The 16771-nt window shown below is 55.2% G+C and overlaps 1 protein-coding gene and 1 long non-coding RNA gene across 6 annotated transcripts in view; one reads left to right on the top strand and one right to left on the bottom strand.

Annotated features, from left to right (window-relative positions):
- The window catches only part of LOC148639999 (uncharacterized), a 20194-nt gene extending 10316 nt beyond the window's left edge, over window positions 1-9878 (top strand). For all 3 annotated transcript variants that reach the window (XR_015930641.1, XR_015930643.1, XR_015930642.1), the window contains 3 exons: window positions 3885-4081; window positions 4334-4452; window positions 8904-9878. This is a non-coding gene — a long non-coding RNA (uncharacterized LOC148639999). The remainder of the gene's footprint in view (window positions 1-3884; window positions 4082-4333; window positions 4453-8903) is intronic.
- On the bottom strand, window positions 810-11338 carry prune1 (prune exopolyphosphatase 1). 3 transcript variants are annotated; one of them, XM_088621052.1, is made up of 9 exons: window positions 11150-11338; window positions 7724-7789; window positions 7318-7422; window positions 6509-6708; window positions 5828-6012; window positions 5109-5267; window positions 3950-4044; window positions 3437-3595; window positions 810-2741 (listed from the first exon to the last, which is right to left on the bottom strand). In XM_088621052.1, exons 1-9 carry the CDS (start codon window positions 11186-11188, stop codon window positions 2280-2282), a joined length of 1470 nt encoding a protein of 489 aa, XP_088477178.1. In that variant the 5' UTR covers window positions 11189-11338; the 3' UTR covers window positions 810-2279. The 3 variants fall into 3 exon arrangements, with proteins under 3 accessions (XP_088477178.1, XP_088477180.1, XP_088477179.1); XM_088621054.1 differs by lacking the exon at window positions 7724-7789 and adding an exon at window positions 8123-8437 and having other exon boundaries at window positions 11150-11336; XM_088621053.1 differs by lacking the exon at window positions 7724-7789.
- Window positions 11339-16771: the final 5433 nt, after the last annotated feature.

The following is a 16771-nucleotide window of genomic DNA, read 5'->3' on the forward strand; positions in this document are numbered from 1 at the left end:
TACTGGTGCTCTGGCTTTCTCCCACGATCCACAGACGTGCCGGGGGGCTAATTAGCTTCTGGGAGAGTAGGCTGCTGTGGGAGTGTGTCTGTGTGTCTGCTCTGCGATGGACTGGCGTCCTGCCCAACGTGCATCTTGGCTTGTCCCCATTGCTTGCTGGGACAGGCTGCGGCTCCTAAGTGACCCTGAAAGGGTCCAAAGGGTGGACCGGTCGTTGGATTATAAAGAGTTTTCGAACTGCGGCAGCTGTTAAAACTGGTGAATGAAAGTGAGTTTTTTTTTAAGAAAAGGCACGAAAGCAACAAACGACACTCAACACAATTCATTTTTTTAAAGAGAACTGTATTGATTTCAAGATTTCAGGGTCCAAACCATTCCATACAATTGGCCTTGGCATTCATGAGGTAAAAAAAAAACAGACGGACTGTTGTCATTCCGGGGTTTTTGCATATCTAGGTACCAAACACTGGTTGTGTGGGCAACCAGTCTGACGCGGGAACTGGCCGTTGCCCGACCCTTTGGAAAATTCTTGCAAACGTGTGCGCACAGCTCTCCTCGGAGATGTCAGCTGGAAAGACCCGGGAAAGCGGAGTAGGAGGGGGAGCTGGGAAAAATCTTTGGATTCCTGTTGGAGATTTATTGGCATAAATCACCGCCAAGCAGCTGACAAAAAACACACACACACACACATATGCATGTGCTTGTGAGGCCTGGGGTGCAGCTCTCACAAGAACACGCACAACTAAAGAGGCTGGTTTTACATCTGTAGGCACTGACGCCGGATAAAAAGCAAAGTTAATTTTGTGCGACTCTATTTGGAAACCACTGGAGCCGGCGCAGTGTTTACAGGGGTCGTGTGGCCATGTGTTACTCTGGACAGCCCTGGATGTTTCTCGTATGGGCTTTGGGGGGTACAAGGGTACACATTCCCCCAACTAGACAAGGCTAGGCACCTGTACCCATTGTGCCGGCCCTGGGACCCATCACAGCAGCAAACTCTGGTATAACAGCAAGGGGCTGGTGTGGGCAGAGGTCACTGGCTCCACAGACCCCCACTTTCTGCCCAAATAGCCGGTACCCCAAAAGCGGGAAACGTCAGGGACAAGACTCAAAGACCATCATTCTTCTTCTTCCCATGTTGAGAGTCTTTAAAAAAAAAAAAGGGGGTCACAAAGTGTCCTTCGCAAAGCAGGAATATGTTCCCAAATGCTCCCGGCTCTGGGCCCTGATAAACTCTAGGCAAGGAAATGAAATCCAGGTTTCAGAAACCGGGCTCAGCGGATTTCAAGCCTCCAACACGAAGTGGTTCTTTTCTGCAATGTGAGATTTCTTGTGAAATGTCTGACGACATGAGGGGGAAAAAAAGTGGTGCTCCTCGTCCCTCCGGATAACAGTTCAAGATCCCCGAGAGCACCTACGGGTCCGGGATCTCTTTCCGCCCGGGAAGAGCAGGTCCTGCCAGAAGGTCACGCCTGGATGGGCCGTGAATGTGTCGTCCTGCCCAAGGGTGAAACGCCACAGCCTGCTCCTCTTTCGACGGGAGACTCGACGGCTCCGAGCGTTTTGGGAGGGAGGGTGGAGCTCGCAGGTCCGTCCGGGCATGGGAAGTGTGGGCACAGAGAATCAGGGGTCCCCTGACCAGCAGACTCCCCACTCCCACACCAACTTTGCATTAAAATTTGGAACCTTCAGTTGTACGACACCCAACCTGCGTGATGATGACTTCAGCTTTACCACTACAACTCAGGCGCCCCGCTCGTGGCGGAGGACGAGAACCTGCCCCAACGTGCCCAGCTCTCATTCGCTTGACGCTCGACACGCCGCGAGCTCCACAGCGGCCTGATGGGAGAGCCGCCATCTCTCGCCAATGCTCAGCCGGGCCTGGCAAGTCCCAGGAGTCATCGTTGTGCCGAAAGCCGGGACAGCGCCGAGCGACGGACCACCCCCCCCCCCCACCTCACTCCCCCGGCAGTGCCCGTCCACGCTGGGGAGACTCCTGGCCGCAGTCGGCTATTCTCAGCACCCAGGCTCGAACCTGTGATGTCTCTCGGCCACGGGGCGGTCAAACTGTCTGTATTTTGCTGGAAGCTCTCCTTCACACATCCTCCTCAGGGGACAAAGTCTCGTCCTTTCAGAATACTGCACGGTCGTCCTGTCAGAGAGGAGGGGAAGCGGGTAATTCGGTGGTGACAGGGGGCAAGCGGGAGGGGTGGGGAGTGGGGAGTGGGATGGCAGGGGAAGTGGACAAACTGTAATATTTTAGAAGTCGCTCGCATCCCCTACGGCCCCCCCGAGGAAGCGTCTTCTTCTGAATTCTCTTCGGCCATCCTGCCAAACTTCTCCAGGATGGCCTCGGCGCTGAACCTGGGCGGTCCGTTGTCGAGCGGGCACCCTTCCACCAGGCTGTTCATCGGCGTGGGCGGCACCTGGGAGTCCTCCTCCTCGGGGGTCGGGTGGCGGTGACGCCGGGAGGCGGAGCACCATCGCAGGCGGGTGTCCTCCTCGAAGGGCGGGCAGCGCGAGGGGTCGAACTGGTCCTCCAGCTCCCCCAGGTCCTCCACCTCCCCATAATGCCTGGTTCTCCCTTCAAGCCCCCTCAGGAAGGTCTTGAGGATGGGCATCACCTTCTTGCGGGATGCCAGCGTGTTACCCTGCAGGTAGGCCTTGACGTCCGCGTAGGGGCTACTCATCGGCGACAGATTCAGGTCAGGGTTCTGGGCTCTCTCCAAGGCCTGGCTCACCTACAAATCAGGGGAGCAAACACGAGTCCCCATCAGTACATAATCTGCAAACCCCCACCACCACCCCACGCTGGCTCAACTTAAAACACGTCCAACAGCTCGAACAGTGACAAGAGGAACATGACCTCACAGGCTCCTGACAGCCTACAGAAGTCTCTGTTGTGTGGCCATCTGAGAGCATCCCCTGATCTCTTCATCCCAGAAATGACCACAGAGCTGAAGTTGTGTGCCCAGAAATGCCCACATGCTCTGGTTTTATGCATTATGCTGCTCTGGGGAAACCTCATTTCTGCTCTGGCCTGTACTGGGGTACAAACGCTCTCCTGATGTCTCTCGAGCAGGGAAAAGTGCTCAGTTGTGTTTCCCTAGAACGAAACAGCATCCTGATTACAAACTGCAGTGAGAAAGTTTGTGATCTTGGTCATCCCCTTGGCTCCATCCTGCACCAACGTCCCAGTGAGTGAGCGACCCTGTGGAGACACAAAGCTCTGGTGCATTGTGGGAGGCAACCCTGAGGGACACAAGCTCCTAGGGAATACCATGAAGGTCTGCCCCATGTGACTGGAGGAGGCACCCCTCTCTGGGCAGTGAGGGACCCGAGTGACCCCAGGCTCCAGGGGGTACCACACAGGCCTCCGGCATCCCTGGGGGACAGGGGTCCTGGTGACCGTAGACCCCCGTTTCTATGGGCTCACCTGCTCCCTGAGAGCCGTGCTGGCACTGTAGACGGCGATTTGGCGGAAGGGCTCCTTTCTCTCATTGAAGGAGATTGTCATGACAACCAGGACGCTGTAGCGGTGTCTGTGGCAGAACTCACACAGCTCCTGCTGCAGACCAGGCCTCTGCAGGAAAGTCTTGGAAGGGGAAATTCACAATGACATTCATAAAAAAGCATTTAAGTTCAATCTTGAGTATCTGCTTCGATTGTTAATGAATAGTTCCCCATTATAGCCTGTGCCTTTACAACAAACGTTCAAGCTTTTCTGACTTTTTTTAGTCGGAAGACGCTTTTACAATGAAAGGTCTTCAAGTCCATCGCAGATAGTCATTTCAATTAAACATTAAATTCATGTCTCTCTCAAGTCCTCAAGTCTCAAGCCCTTCTCTCCCTCGGAAATCATCCTATATATTACGTGTTTTCAGACTGCAAAGAACAGAGCACTAAGAAGACAGCAATCGCCTGCAGGGAGCGACAGGGTCCCACCTACCTCCAGGATCACATAGACCACACTGACGGCCAGGGACACATCGCCGCCGGACTCCGCCTTCATGTCCTTCAGCAGCATCTGCTCCGTGGAGAGCCCTGTGGAGAGACACACGGAGACGCTGCCGGTCAGTCAGTGAGTTTCAAGGGGTCAGAGGTCAGACCTCTAGAGGGACTTAGAGGGACACTGCTGGTCAGCCAGCGCAGTGCACGGGGTCAGAGATCAGATCCACAACCCACTGTCCCAGTGTGCAGATCTCATCAAAAGAAGGTCAGGGAGGATCTGAATGGTACTCTTAAGAATTTGGGGGTGTGTAGCAATATCATGAGTAAACTTGACACGTTTTCTGCAATGGGTCGCACGCTTTCTGAAACAGTTTTTTCACAGGGTCCAGGCTGTATGACTCTTCAGTCCTGGATGACCAAGCTAACCTGGCTATCTGCGCAAGAAAGCTGCCTCTCAGCTGACCATGGTGTGGTCACTCAGTTTCTGCTACATCAAAATAGGTGAGTCCTACATTACAGCGACAGGAAACCCCATCATCTTAACCACTAGATGGCAGCCTAGTCAAAACTTTATCTTTGCGGTGGGGGAAATTGGTTTTAGGAGAAACTGAAACCCTCTTTCTTGCACTTCAGGACTGACTAGTCTGTTATGGGAAAAAAAAATTACTGGCATAGTTTCAATAGTAGAATAGGTTGGCCAAGTTTGTGAAAATATTTTTCTTTAATGTTTTTAAGACTAAGCCTAACTGGCACCTGTAAGTTGTCCTTCTGTTTGTGTGTGTGCACCCTGCAGCAGACTGGCACTGCCCTATGTCTGCCAGGGTGGGCCCCCAATTGTCTGGACCCCCTACAGCAGGGGCCAGTCCTGCTCATGGAGATCCTCAACCCAGCAGGATTTAAGGATCACCCTGAAACCAGTGCTTTCTAAAACACACGGGAGAACTGGTGGCTCTTCAGTCGCATGTCTCCTGAAACAACAGTGAAAACCACCCTTTTCGGAAATCGGCTGGCTGTCCTGGGTGAGAGGCGGGGCCTCAATCCTGCCCAGTTTCGCAGCTGGACCTGTGTGCGTGGCGCCAGACTTTTGGGGTTCGTCCTCACCTACTTGGACTTGTTACCTGCGCCATTCGCGGAGACCGAGGGTCAATCGGCAGTACCTGACACGTCAAACTTGGCGTTCTGCAGCGCGTCGAAAAGAGCGCCCCTGGGGAGCAGGTCTGGGAAGCGCGCCTCCAGCAGGGCGACGTACTGGCTGTCCTTGGGCGTCACCTTCCCGGCCTCGGGCGCCATGTTGACGCAGTCCAGGACGATGGTACCTGGAATCAGAGAGACCGGGTCGGGCTGGTTCCACACCTTCCGACTTCTGATTGTAGCGTTTTTTGTGGGGGGGGGGGGGGAAAGTTTTGGAGGTGCAAATTATTTTCTATTGCATACTCACACGAGTTTTGGGATTACCAACTGTTTTAAGACAGTCCTTAAATGCGGGATTTGGGGTCGTGGGGGAGCTGGGGTCTATCCCGGCAAGCGCCGGGCGCAAGGTGGGGTACACCCTGGATGGGACTCCAGTCCATCACAGGGCAGACACCGACACACTCACGCTAGAGACAGTTTCCCCCCAGTCCAATTAACCCACCAGCATGTCTTCAGACTGTGGGAGGAAGCTGGAGCGCCTGGAGGAAACTCACGCGAGCATGGGGAGAACATGCAAACTCCGCACAGATAGAGCACCCCAGGAATTGAACCCAGGGCTCTGGCGCTGAGAGGCAGTATGCTAACCACAGCGCCGCCCTGCTGCCCCTTCTGAGAACTAGAATAATGAGAAAGTGTGGAGAGAGAAGGGATGCTGATGAAAGGCGCTATATGAGCATCACTTTACCATATAAGAGCTGTGCCACCTGTCTGTCCAGGACCTCCGGCGCTCTCTGGCTGATGTGCTCCGTCACCAGAGTGGCACAGGAGCCCACAGGCTCCACAGTGAGAGGGCAGGATGGGGAGGGCACCCTATCCAGGTGGTGGTGGTCGATAACCTCCACTACCGCCCCCTCCAGGCTACCGTCAGCTCTGCAGCAGGAAAAGCACAGATGGATCCTGATAAGGTTACATCGGCAGTCACTCAGAAGTCAGTCAGACATCAAACTTAGGAGATGGTCTCCTGGGTGGCTCTGCTGGATAAGGTGCTTATATTATATGGGGTGAGTGAGGACAGCTCATTAAGATAACAACAGTTTTATAATTGAATTATTATGCTATTATCTTGAAAAAGAGACTTTATGTGGTTTCCTGAATAGTCAACCGGTACAAATGCTCACCCTGACCAGCAGTCTCACACTCAGATTGACTGATCCAGTCTGGGCCGGGTCATACTGTAACCCTACAGTCCAGAGATCGCTGGTCCAGTCTGGGGTGGGTCACACTGTAACCCTACAGTGCAGAGACCACTGGTCCAGTTTGGATGAGATCACATTTCAAAGGAGCTTTACAAGCTGCTGCACTGTTTGTGCATGCTCCCTTTTAAGCAGGGTGTTGTTTTACAGCTGTGCTGGGTCACTCATCTGACCTGGGCAGGATGTTGTGGTCCACCAGCGTCAGAGCCAACCTGCCGGTCCGGTGCAGTGCCTGCAGGTCGATTTCATCCCGAAACAGCAGGCCCTCCTGAGGCAGGCCGGCCTCTCGGAGGAGAAAGGTGTTCTCTGGGCGCAGGGGGAACTCCGAGCGCCGGATATTCAGTACCGGCACCACCGCCGGGTTTGCAGTGGTCTGAGGAGAGGGACAAACGGATGCTACTTTTCTTTTAGGATTTTTATGTATTTTACCTAGCAAGTTAATTCAAAATTTTAACAAGACTAATAAAAAAAGTAAGAAGCAAAAAAAAACAACAACACAAAATACATAAAAACAAAAGCAAAGAAACCAACAGCCCAATAAAGAACAGAAAGGTCAAACTTGCTCATGCCTTTTTACAGTTTTCTTGTTGAGGTTAGAATAGAGTTGAGGTCTGCGAGAGAAGTAACAACAGAATCACTGGATATGTCAAACACTCAGGGGTGTGTGCAAATCCCAGTCTTTTCCAAAACAATCAGGACAGGGAGCCCAGATCCTATGGAATCACTCCAGAGTGCCTGTCCTGTAGACACAAATCCGGAATTTTTTAAACTTGATAAAAACAGAACAGATGGGAGCAAAAGGGAATGCAGCAGAGCGTATGGGAATGGAATGGAGTGGATCCGAATGGAGTGGTTGGGAAGAGAAGTGGAATGGAGCAGATGGGAATGGAATGGCTTGGATGGGCATGGGTCAGTATGGAACGGAGGGGAGTTACAGTTCCTGTCCGGATCGCAGAGCCGGCGCGCGCAGTGGGGGACCCACCTTGGCTAGGAAGTAGGCGAAGGCGAGGGCGGACACCATGGAGTCGAGGTCGCAGGCTTCGTTCCCCAGCACCACGTGCACCCCGGAGCCGTCCTCGGCGCTGCGCTGCGCGAGAAAGACACAGGAGGGAGGCCAGCGGTCAGACGCTCTGCTCCTCGCAACCCCAAACCCCCGCGACCGGGCAGCCCCTGACTCCCACCCTGGCCTGGAAGGAGGTCCTTCCTAGCACGCGCGTATGTTCTGGTCAGAGATGGCTACACCCACCCAGGGCAGCGCTGTCAATGGCTGCTGATCCTGGTTTCACCCAGGCTGAAAGGCAGACAGACAGCGCAGCCCTGCGACTGGACCAGGGTGCGAGCAGCAACATGGCCTCATCCGCGCAAGACGCCGATTTAAGAAGACGTACACATTCTTTTCTGTTCACATGGCCATCGGTTACAGAATGGACAGGTGCGCCGCACAGCCTGGAGGTCTGGACAGAGGAAACGGCGTAAGGTGGGCCCGCGGGGCCCTGCACACGCACAGAGACGGGGGACGCGGAGAGCTGCTGAAGACACGCCCCCAAGATGCCCCTCTCCCCTCCCCTCCCCCCTCAGCCAGGAATCAGGTCACGCCAGTCTCCACCGCCGCAGGGGCCTGGCTGCCTGGCGACAGGGAGCAGAGGGCTATATTTAACCGCAGGCCGGGGCGCAGGTGCTGGCCACTCACGCCATGGCGCCACACACTCCCAGGGCAGCCGGGGAGGCTGGGAGCTGCCCGACTCGAGACCCACGGAGAAGCTTTTGATGAGAATGTCCTTCGTCACCTGCCAACGCGTTCATTCCAGTCACGCTCACTGCTGCCCATACTTCCAGCCCCGGAGTCGATCGGTGTGTGCTGGTCCCGGGCACCTCAGTCACCTCCGACCTTCCCGGAGAGACGGCTGGACTGGAGCTCCGGAGGGCGAGAGAGGGCGACAGGGTGGTGTGGTGGTCACCTCCTGCCTCAGAGCTCTGGGGTCCTGGCTGCGATTTTGACCTAAAGCACCCTCCGTGTGGAGTTTGCATGTTTTGCTCTGGGTTCACACGGGTTTCCTCCGACGAGGTGGACTTCCCGATCATGTGGACCTACGAGACAAGCTCTGTGCAGAACCGAAGACGGGCATGTGAGCTGACTCGAATTTTGGCATCGGTGCAAACAGCACATCCAGACAAAATGCGAAGTGTTCTGTCCGCAGGCTGGGCAGGGTGACCCGAGTGCAGATCCCGGTAATAAAGCATGGGCCTCTTCTGAATTTCCCCCCTTTTCCCCCCATTGGCACAGCAATTTCCCCAGCTCGGGTTTAAAGCTTGACATGGCATGAGGTTTCGGCTTGGCGTTTTCCATCCGGACAGGCTAATGTAGGCCTGTTTACCGAGCTGCATTGATCCATTACCAGATAAGGGTTAGTGCTAACAGCATCGCCTTGCTGCGATTAAGAGTTCCCCATTTCTTCTCATCTCACTACAGTACAGCTGTATCTCCTCAGGCTCCTCTTTGGCTGAAATGATGTTCTTTTCCAGGCAATTTCCTCATTGTAAATGCAATTACTGATCTCTGTTTTACAGGAGCTGAGCAGACACAGGGAAAGACTACCACCCAGCTACGGTTGGTGCAAAGGTGCAGGATTATCCACCATCTGCTGTAAGTGACAACACTGTGACACCTGGAGTGGATCAGACTGCTGTGCACTGGGAGCCTGACTGACAGCACTGCAAAACCTGGAGTGGATCAGCCTGCTGTGCACTGGGAGCCTGACTGACAGCACTGTCACACCTGGAGTGGATCAGACTGCTGTGCACTGGGAGCCTGACTGACAGCACTGTCACACCTGGAGTGGATCAGACTGCACAGAAAAGTCTGACTGACAGCACTGCAAAACCTGGAGTGGCTCAGGTAACAATGCACAGGGTGCCTTAAAGCATATTCTCTCCCTGCCCCCATCTCTCAATAGCCAGGTTCCGAACACATCCTCCACTGTGCTGTGTGGCCCTTTCCCCCCACCGTAGGCCAGGACCTTCTCAGATGTACAATGGAAGCCCCTTATCTCCCACTCCTGCCTCAGATCATGCGGATGAGACAACAGCTGAGGTATGCGGGAGAATGCTGCCATTCTCCAGCAGGCTGCCAGCTGCTGACCAGGGAATAACACACAAAGGAGGGAAAATAAGATAGAAACCAACGGAGACAATCCAGAGTGGGCATTAACAAAGGTGCTGGACGGACTGGAAATCCGGAGCTCGACAACATTCTTGTCGTGGTTTGAGTGGGGAGCTGCATCAGCTGGCAGACAGCTCTACTGGCGGATGGCCAGTATAACCACTGAGTGTCAAGACCGCCCCTTGCACAGAGAATCTGAGCTCCTCTAGTAATATTGAAATGCAACTGACCTAAGTTATCTTTTATTCCCATAGCTAGTAATCTGCTTAACTGAGACAGTTGATTGTATATTTTAAAATAATTTTTTGGACATTTCGTATCTTATTTTTCTCAGACACTGATAACCAAGATTCTGTTTTAATAAATTCTTAAGATTACTTAAACTGCTATTTTTTTTCTCATCTTATGCCTATATGTTTCTTGTTTCATATTGTGTTCAATGTACTGTGTATGGCATTTATGTCTTTAAACCATCTGGGATAATAAAGTAATTTAGAGTGACAATATGACGCAGGCCAGACTGGACCAGTGATCTCTGGACTGCAGGGTTACAGTGTGACCCAGACTGGACCAGTGATCTCTGGACTGTAGGGTTACAGTGTGACCCAGTCCACACTGGAGCAGTGATTTCTGAACTGTAGTTTAATCAATTTATTTGGCTGATGCTTTTATCTAAAGCTACTCACAACTGTGGCCATATTACTGATGCGACCTGAATAAGGCTACCTGCTCAATAGCACAGCTGCCCCCCCATCTGAGACTCCAACCCACAGCCTTCTTGTCATGAGTCCAAAGACCCTAACAACTCCAGTGTGTTGTCTTGTGTGCTGAGCTCGTGAGTAATAAGGCGAGACCCATCAAGTATGACCACCGAGGAGCCACGCGAGTCACGTGACTCGAGCCCCTGGCCCGCGGCCCCTCCCCTCTCGGCAAGATGCCCGCAGCGTTCCTCCAAGTCCCCCCTAGCTCCTGGGTTAATCCGTCGCCAGGACTGCCTGAAGGTTAAACGTTGCAGACGCCGGACGGGCTGTTTTGTGGGAACGAACGAGTCACGAACGCTCGCGAGGGCGGCACCGAAACACCTCGAGCTCCTGATGCGCGACCTATTTTCAGCACGGTCGGGTTTAAGTGTCAAAGAAAAAAAAGAAACTCAAAATTAAAAAAAATTAACACCAAACCCTTAACGATCAAAGCGGGACCGTTGCACGCCTTGAGAAAAGTTGAAATCAAGGCAGGCGTGCGTCCGTCCCGCAGAAGTTACTGCGGGGCACGGCCGATCCGCCACGGGGCACTTTGGGGGTACAGGTTGCGAGTGACGTCAGAAATCGATCAGAAAACCCCGCAGCCGCGGCCTTAACGGCTGCACGTGCGGGTTGTTTACCCTGAAGGGACGCGAATCAGGGTCACGCGTGCGCGCAGCCGGTGAGCCGGTCGCCTCCTCTCCCGCTCTGCCCGCCCAGAAAGGCGCTATATAAGTGCCCGCCACCCGAACCGGGTCTGTGCACACGCCTGACCTCCACCCGCTGCCAGAGCCGGGGCTCCGATCGCCGATGACGGCGGCCGTGAGTCGGCACAATGCTCCCACCGGGAACACTCTCTCTAGCGTGAACGACCGGGCGCCGGGACTGACCCTACCACGGCTTCTCTCTCGTACCTTCAGCGCCGCGCAGCTGCCCCGTAAGAAAGACTCCATCTGCGCCGCGGCGGGGAGCCTCTGACACAGCCCGGGAAGCAGAGCGGATCGCGGCTCGTCGGCGCTCAGGGTGCTGTCAGAGGCACTGGGCGCGCTCGCTCGCACACTCCACCGCGCGGCGAGGTCGTCGGAGAAGGACCCTCGGCGAATAGAAGAACAACAAGCCACACGTGTTTCCGCCGAGCGAGGGGGGTTCTGGGAAATGTAGTCGTCCACAGGTTTGGAAACTCGCAGAAAGTCCACCTCGGAGTTGCGTAACAGATGGGTTTGTCATGTGGAGCCATAGTGCCTGGACACTTGGCCGCAGACCAGAAGAAACGGCCCTAAATTAATGTGGAAGCTGAGAGCTCAATTGATATTGCTGCTAAATTATAATAAATAGTTCCTTGCACTTTATTTAGCGCTTTTCTGGACACTCCACTCACAGCGCTGATAATGGGGATCCCCTCCACCCCCACCAGTGTGTGGCCCCACCTGGATGATGCACTAGTCCTCTCCCCACACACCAGCTCTCAGTGGGGAGGAGAGCAGAGTGATGAAGCCAGTTCAGAGAGGGGGGTTATTAGGAGGTCATGACGGGTAAAGCCCAGGGGGGAATTTGGCCAGGACACCAGGGTAACACCCCTACTCTTTTGGAGAAACACCCTGGGATTTTTAATGACCACAGAGAGTCAGGACCTCGGTTTCACGTCTTATTCAAAGGACGGCGCCTTGTTACAGTACAGTGTCCCTGTCACTGTACTGGGGCATTGGGACACGCAGAGACCGCAGGGTGAGCGCCCCCTACTGGTCCTACTAAAGGAGCCCTGGTCTTAGAGAGCTAAAGAGGACCCAGACGTGTTTCAACTCTACTCAACGGGATCTCGCTTGTGTAGCTGCAATGAAAATATTCCCAGCCTTCAAAACTGAACGATTTTATGGTTGCTTTGGCTAATAACACCTGCCAGACTTGGGCTCTACTGTGCGGCCAAGCTGAACGGGAGAAACAATACAGTTCCAACGCCGCTCACGACCAACAGGTGGCAACACGCCGCCTTCGTCCGGTCCCTTCCGAGTTTACGACATGGTCTCCCCCTCCACACACGTGGTCGCGGCGCGCGTTCGTGCGTGCGTGCTGCCGGGAGCGCGCGTAGTAGCCAGGTGCCGCGTGACGTCACAGAGTTCCTGTTGTCCCGGAAGTGGGATTTTTTTTTATTTTTTATTTTTGGCGGATAAGGAGGAGGGGGGAGAAAGAAAGAGAGAGAGAGACATAGACTGACACGGAGGAAAAGGGAAGGAGAACTCGAAAGAGAGCGAGTGAGAGAGTGAGTGAGTGAGAGAGAGGGGGAGAAAAAAAGTTTTCAAGTTTCGTTACGCGTGGCGATGACCGCCGTGAGCTGAGGAAGAGGGAGATAAAAACCAGTCCGAAGCCGAAGAAGTTTGTCTGGAGGGGAGAAAGCGTCCCGGTCCGGCTGGAAAGGGAGGAAAAGGGACTCAAACACGTCGAGGAGACGGAGAGACCGTGACTGAGAGCTGGTGAGTTCGCCCCGGTGTGACGTACGAGACTTTTCTTTTGCCCTAACGGCGTACTTTTACTTATTTTTCTTTTTATAATAAACAAAACAAGGAGTCGGACTCGACCCGGAGAGGCTGGGGTCGGTCCGGTCCGGTCCGGTTCGGTCCGGTGAGGGAATGGGGGCTGTTGCTGGGGTCGCTCTCGGTCGGGGAAGCGTTGCCCTTTAATCGGACACAGTAACCCGCCCGGACCGCGTCGCTGATCCCGATCCCGATACCGCCGGCGGTCGGAGCAGCCCTCCTGTACCCCTCCTGTACCCCGAAAAGCAGGTCACACTCCCGAGCAGCGCACAGGCGTGTTACCTGGCGCCGGCCGAGGTCTCCGCGGGGGTCGGGTAGGGGCTCTTGGCGAAGCCCAGTCAGGGAGCCGGTCCGACCTGCAGTAACAGTAGCCGGGGCAGTAGGGGGGGGCTGTAGAGCCACAGGGGCAGTAGAGACAGAGGGCTGTATGGGGGGCAGTAGAGGCAGAGGGCTGTAGGGGAGCGGGGGGCAGTAGAGGCAGAGGGCTGTAGAGGGGGCAGTAGAGGCAGAGGGCTGTAGGGGAGCGGTGGGGCAGTAGAGGCAGAGGGGGCAGTAGAGGCAGAGGGCTGTAGGGGAGCGGGGGGCAGTAGAGGCAGAGGGGGCAGTAGAGGCAGAGGGCTGTAGGGGAGCGGGGGGCAGTAGAGGCAGAGGGCTGTAGAGGGGGTAGTAGAGGCAGAGGGCTGTAGGGGCAGAGGGGGCAGTAGAGGCAGAGGGCTGTAGGGGAGCGGTGGGGCAGTAGAGGCAGAGAGCTGCGGGGTGGGGGGTGTAGGGGGGCACAGGGGCAGTAGAGGCAGAGGGCTGTAGAGGGGGGGCCGAGGCAGTAGAGGCCGCGGGGACAGGACCTGCAGTGCCTGCTGCCTCTCCTCCCAGCGGCAGGAGCAGCTGGCCTCTGCTCTCTGCTCCGGCCGTGTTATCGGCGCTGCAGATGGGCCTGTGGTTGCGGTTTGCCGGTCTGTCATCGCTGAGGGGCTCCTGGGGACTTTCCTGTTGAGAGAGGGGCGGCCTGCTGCATGCTGCCGAAGCCCAGACTGGCGGGGCGTGCGGCTCAGCGCCGGGCCTGACCGGACCGGGCCCCGGATCGGAGATCCTCCACGCGCTCGAGCTCGAGCCCAGCAGGACCCCTTGTGCAACGCGGGGCCTTGAGCAAGGGGGTTTGGCTAGTGCTGCTTCCGAGGCCAGGCGGCTCGGCCCAGGGGAGCGCTCTGTTTGACGGGCCAAGTCGGGTTCGTCACCGAGAGATCGGCGCCCGCGTGGCGCGGGGAGGGCAGGCTCGGTGGAGCCCGGCTCGCGGGTCCCTGGCGCTGCTGGGTCGCCTGTCTGTTTCAGGTACTGTGGGTCCAGGCGGGCCTGCAGGACTGCTGACGTGTCTCCAGGAAGCTTTAGTAATCATGACTCCCATCCTGCCTTGTGGTTGTATAGCTCTCAAAGTGCTTCACTACCGGGAGGGGACCCACAGCAGCCCCACTGAAGCACAGCCTCACTGGGGGACACACAGCAGCCCCACTGAAGCACAGCCTCACTGGGGGACACACAGCAGCCCCACTGAAGCACAGCCTCACTGGGGGACACACAGCAGCCCCACTGCACACAGATCAGGGGCAGCAGAGAGACACTGCAGGACCGGAGGAATCACGAGGAACGTGAGGAAGGACAGACTGTTCAGAGTGGATTTTAGCCTGGACACCAGTATTAACACCCCACTCCTACTGACAGTGTCCTGGGGTCTGTAGTGACCAGTAGTCAGGACACCAGGGTCAGCACCCCACTCTTACTGACAGTGTCCTGGGGTCTGTAGTGACCAGTAGTCAGGACACCAGGGTCCACACCCCACTCTTACTGACAGTGTCCTGGGGTCTGTAGTGACCAGTAGTCAGGACACCAGGGTCAACACCCCACTCTTACTGACAGTAGAGTGCTCCTCTCCGGCGTGGCGAGGCTGCAGTTTGAGAAAGGGCCGGATGAGATCAACGGGCTGCTAGCTCTCCAGTGAAGCAGCTCAACAGCTTGCCCTCGCTGGTGATCTCTCTAGTGGGCTGGTGCTGCAATGTGCTGTTTTGTGGTGGGGTGGTATATTAGCACCTCTGAAAGCAGCGTCGGGTGCTTTTAGTAATGACAGCAGTGACAGTGCCTAGGAAGTGCTCTCCTGGATCCTGTACAGGCCCCTGTCTGCATCAGGAAGAGTTAATATTTACCTTGGAGGAGGTGGGCTACGTAAGCGTCTGCCATCAGCTTCATTATTCATTAGCCAGAACCACTGAACCGGGTCCTGAGCCCGGACCCAGAAAAGAAGAGGCCGGTCTTTCTCCAGGAATTCTGTGGGGAAGAGGGAGGGAGGGAAGGAGGAGTTCCCACTGTCCGTGTCTGTGGTTGATAATTCTGGATCTGGTGCAGGTTTACAGGTCTGAGCTGTATGGGTCTCTTGCAGCCTCTCTGCGATGAGACAGAACGAAACCAAAGGCAAATTTAGAGGATTATTAACTGTTTTAATCCTTTAATCCCTCACCTGGGAACAGAACGCACCCTGAGTTCCTACAGAAGCTTGGTGATAAGGGGGGGTGGGTGGGAATTCCTCGATCAGGAACTGACTGGAACAAACCCAGAGTGCGAGGAGTGACCTCACCCTGCCCTAGCCTGACCGCCAACACCAGGGCGATCAATCAAGGGGTACAGAGAGAGGGGGGGCAGTAGAGAGGAGAGGGCAGAGGGCGAGGCAGCACGGAGAGAAAGGGAGGCAGGCGGAGGGCGAGGGAGAAGAGGAGAGGAGACTGTGTCTTTATTGGAGCGGGTGCCAGACGTGAGAGGTGAACGTTTTTAATTTTGTGGGGGTGCTGTGGACTGAGTGCTCCCAGCCTCTTCCTTTTCTCCCCCCCCGGAATCCGAGGCCGAGGGCCCCTGAGCTGGAGACACGGAGGGGGAGCAGCCTCTGTCCTTCGGGCTCGCGGCCAGGGGCCCGGCTGCCACGCCCCTACCCACACCCCCACGTGCTTTCCACGGCTTCCGGACAAACGGGAGAAAGAGGAGGAAGGAAGGAAAGGAGAGGGAAAATAAAACTGGGGTGGCAGCAGAAAGGAACAATCCAGGGCCTTTTCCGGCCGGTTCTTAGGATTTGGCATCCGTGAGATTAGGGGAAGTCTGGTCCTCGAGGTTTGAATTTTCTCTAAAATATTCTCTAAATCACTTCATGTCGCCAAAGCTTGCTTAATCGGCTGTAATTACGAGCTTTCCAAGTCTGTAGGGCTTGCTAGCTGAAGGGTTCATACGTAAACCTGCTGGACAGGAGCTCTGCAGGATGGGGGGACAGAGGCCCCAAATCTGTAGTCTGAAGGGGGTGACCACGCTGGTCCTGGAGAGCCCCGGCCCCCCCGATCTCCCACATCACCCCTTAAAATCAGCAGAGCACTGAAGGCAGGGAGCACGTGAGTTGAGATGAGTTTATTTTTAATTGGCTCAATTAATGATAAGTGATAGGAATGATAGAAATGCTAGATGTTGGCCCTTGCAAAGTCCGTTTGTGTTTTCTAAATAGGCCAGAGCAATTTAAAAAAAAATGACAGAATCAGTCACTTTGCTTGGAGAAGTAACCCAGAGGAGCCCACGTATGCAAAGCAGGTCACATGTAGCATGCAGCTGCTGTCGTCCCCCACCACCTCTGGAGATGCTGATCAGATCTGTTTTGGCTGTGTGCGCTTAGTGTGTGATGCACCCTGTCTGTCATGACCAGCAAGGACAGAGGCCTGTCTTGTCTCGCTTTGCCTCAGCCTGTTTGCTAATAGATTTTCTTAGCAAACAGGCTGTCTGTTCTGGTCTGTCATGCCCTGTACAGATAGAGGCATGTCTGTCTCACCTTTCCGGCGGGGGCTGGACTGTTCTGCCTGTGAGCCTGCAGTGCAGTGTGTGGTCAGTGCAGACAGAGGCCTGTCTGTCTCGATGATTAAGCTGTGGCAGTCATGCACTGTCTCCGTTATGCTCAGTGCGGACAGAGGCCTGTCCCAGCCTGCTTGCTGAGAT

This window comes from Lepisosteus platostomus, chromosome 26 (genome assembly GCF_059453375.1).
Source record: "Lepisosteus platostomus isolate fLepPlt1 chromosome 26, fLepPlt1.hap1, whole genome shotgun sequence".
In the NCBI taxonomy this organism is placed as follows: domain Eukaryota; kingdom Metazoa; phylum Chordata; class Actinopteri; order Semionotiformes; family Lepisosteidae; genus Lepisosteus; species Lepisosteus platostomus.

Excerpts from the sequence above, each read along its gene's own strand:
- prune1 (XM_088621052.1), bottom strand. The coding sequence starts at position 11,188 with ATGGAGTCTTTCTTACGGGGCAGCTGCGCGGCGCTGAAG. Across the intron at positions 7,790-11,149 it reads GCAGCTGCGCGGCGCTGAAG|ACCTCCAGGCTGTGCGGCGC; the intron begins GTACGAGAGAGA and ends TCCTCTGTCCAG. Across the intron at positions 7,423-7,723 it reads ATGTGAACAGAAAAGAATGT|CGCAGCGCCGAGGACGGCTC; the intron begins GTACGTCTTCTT and ends TTTCTCGCGCAG.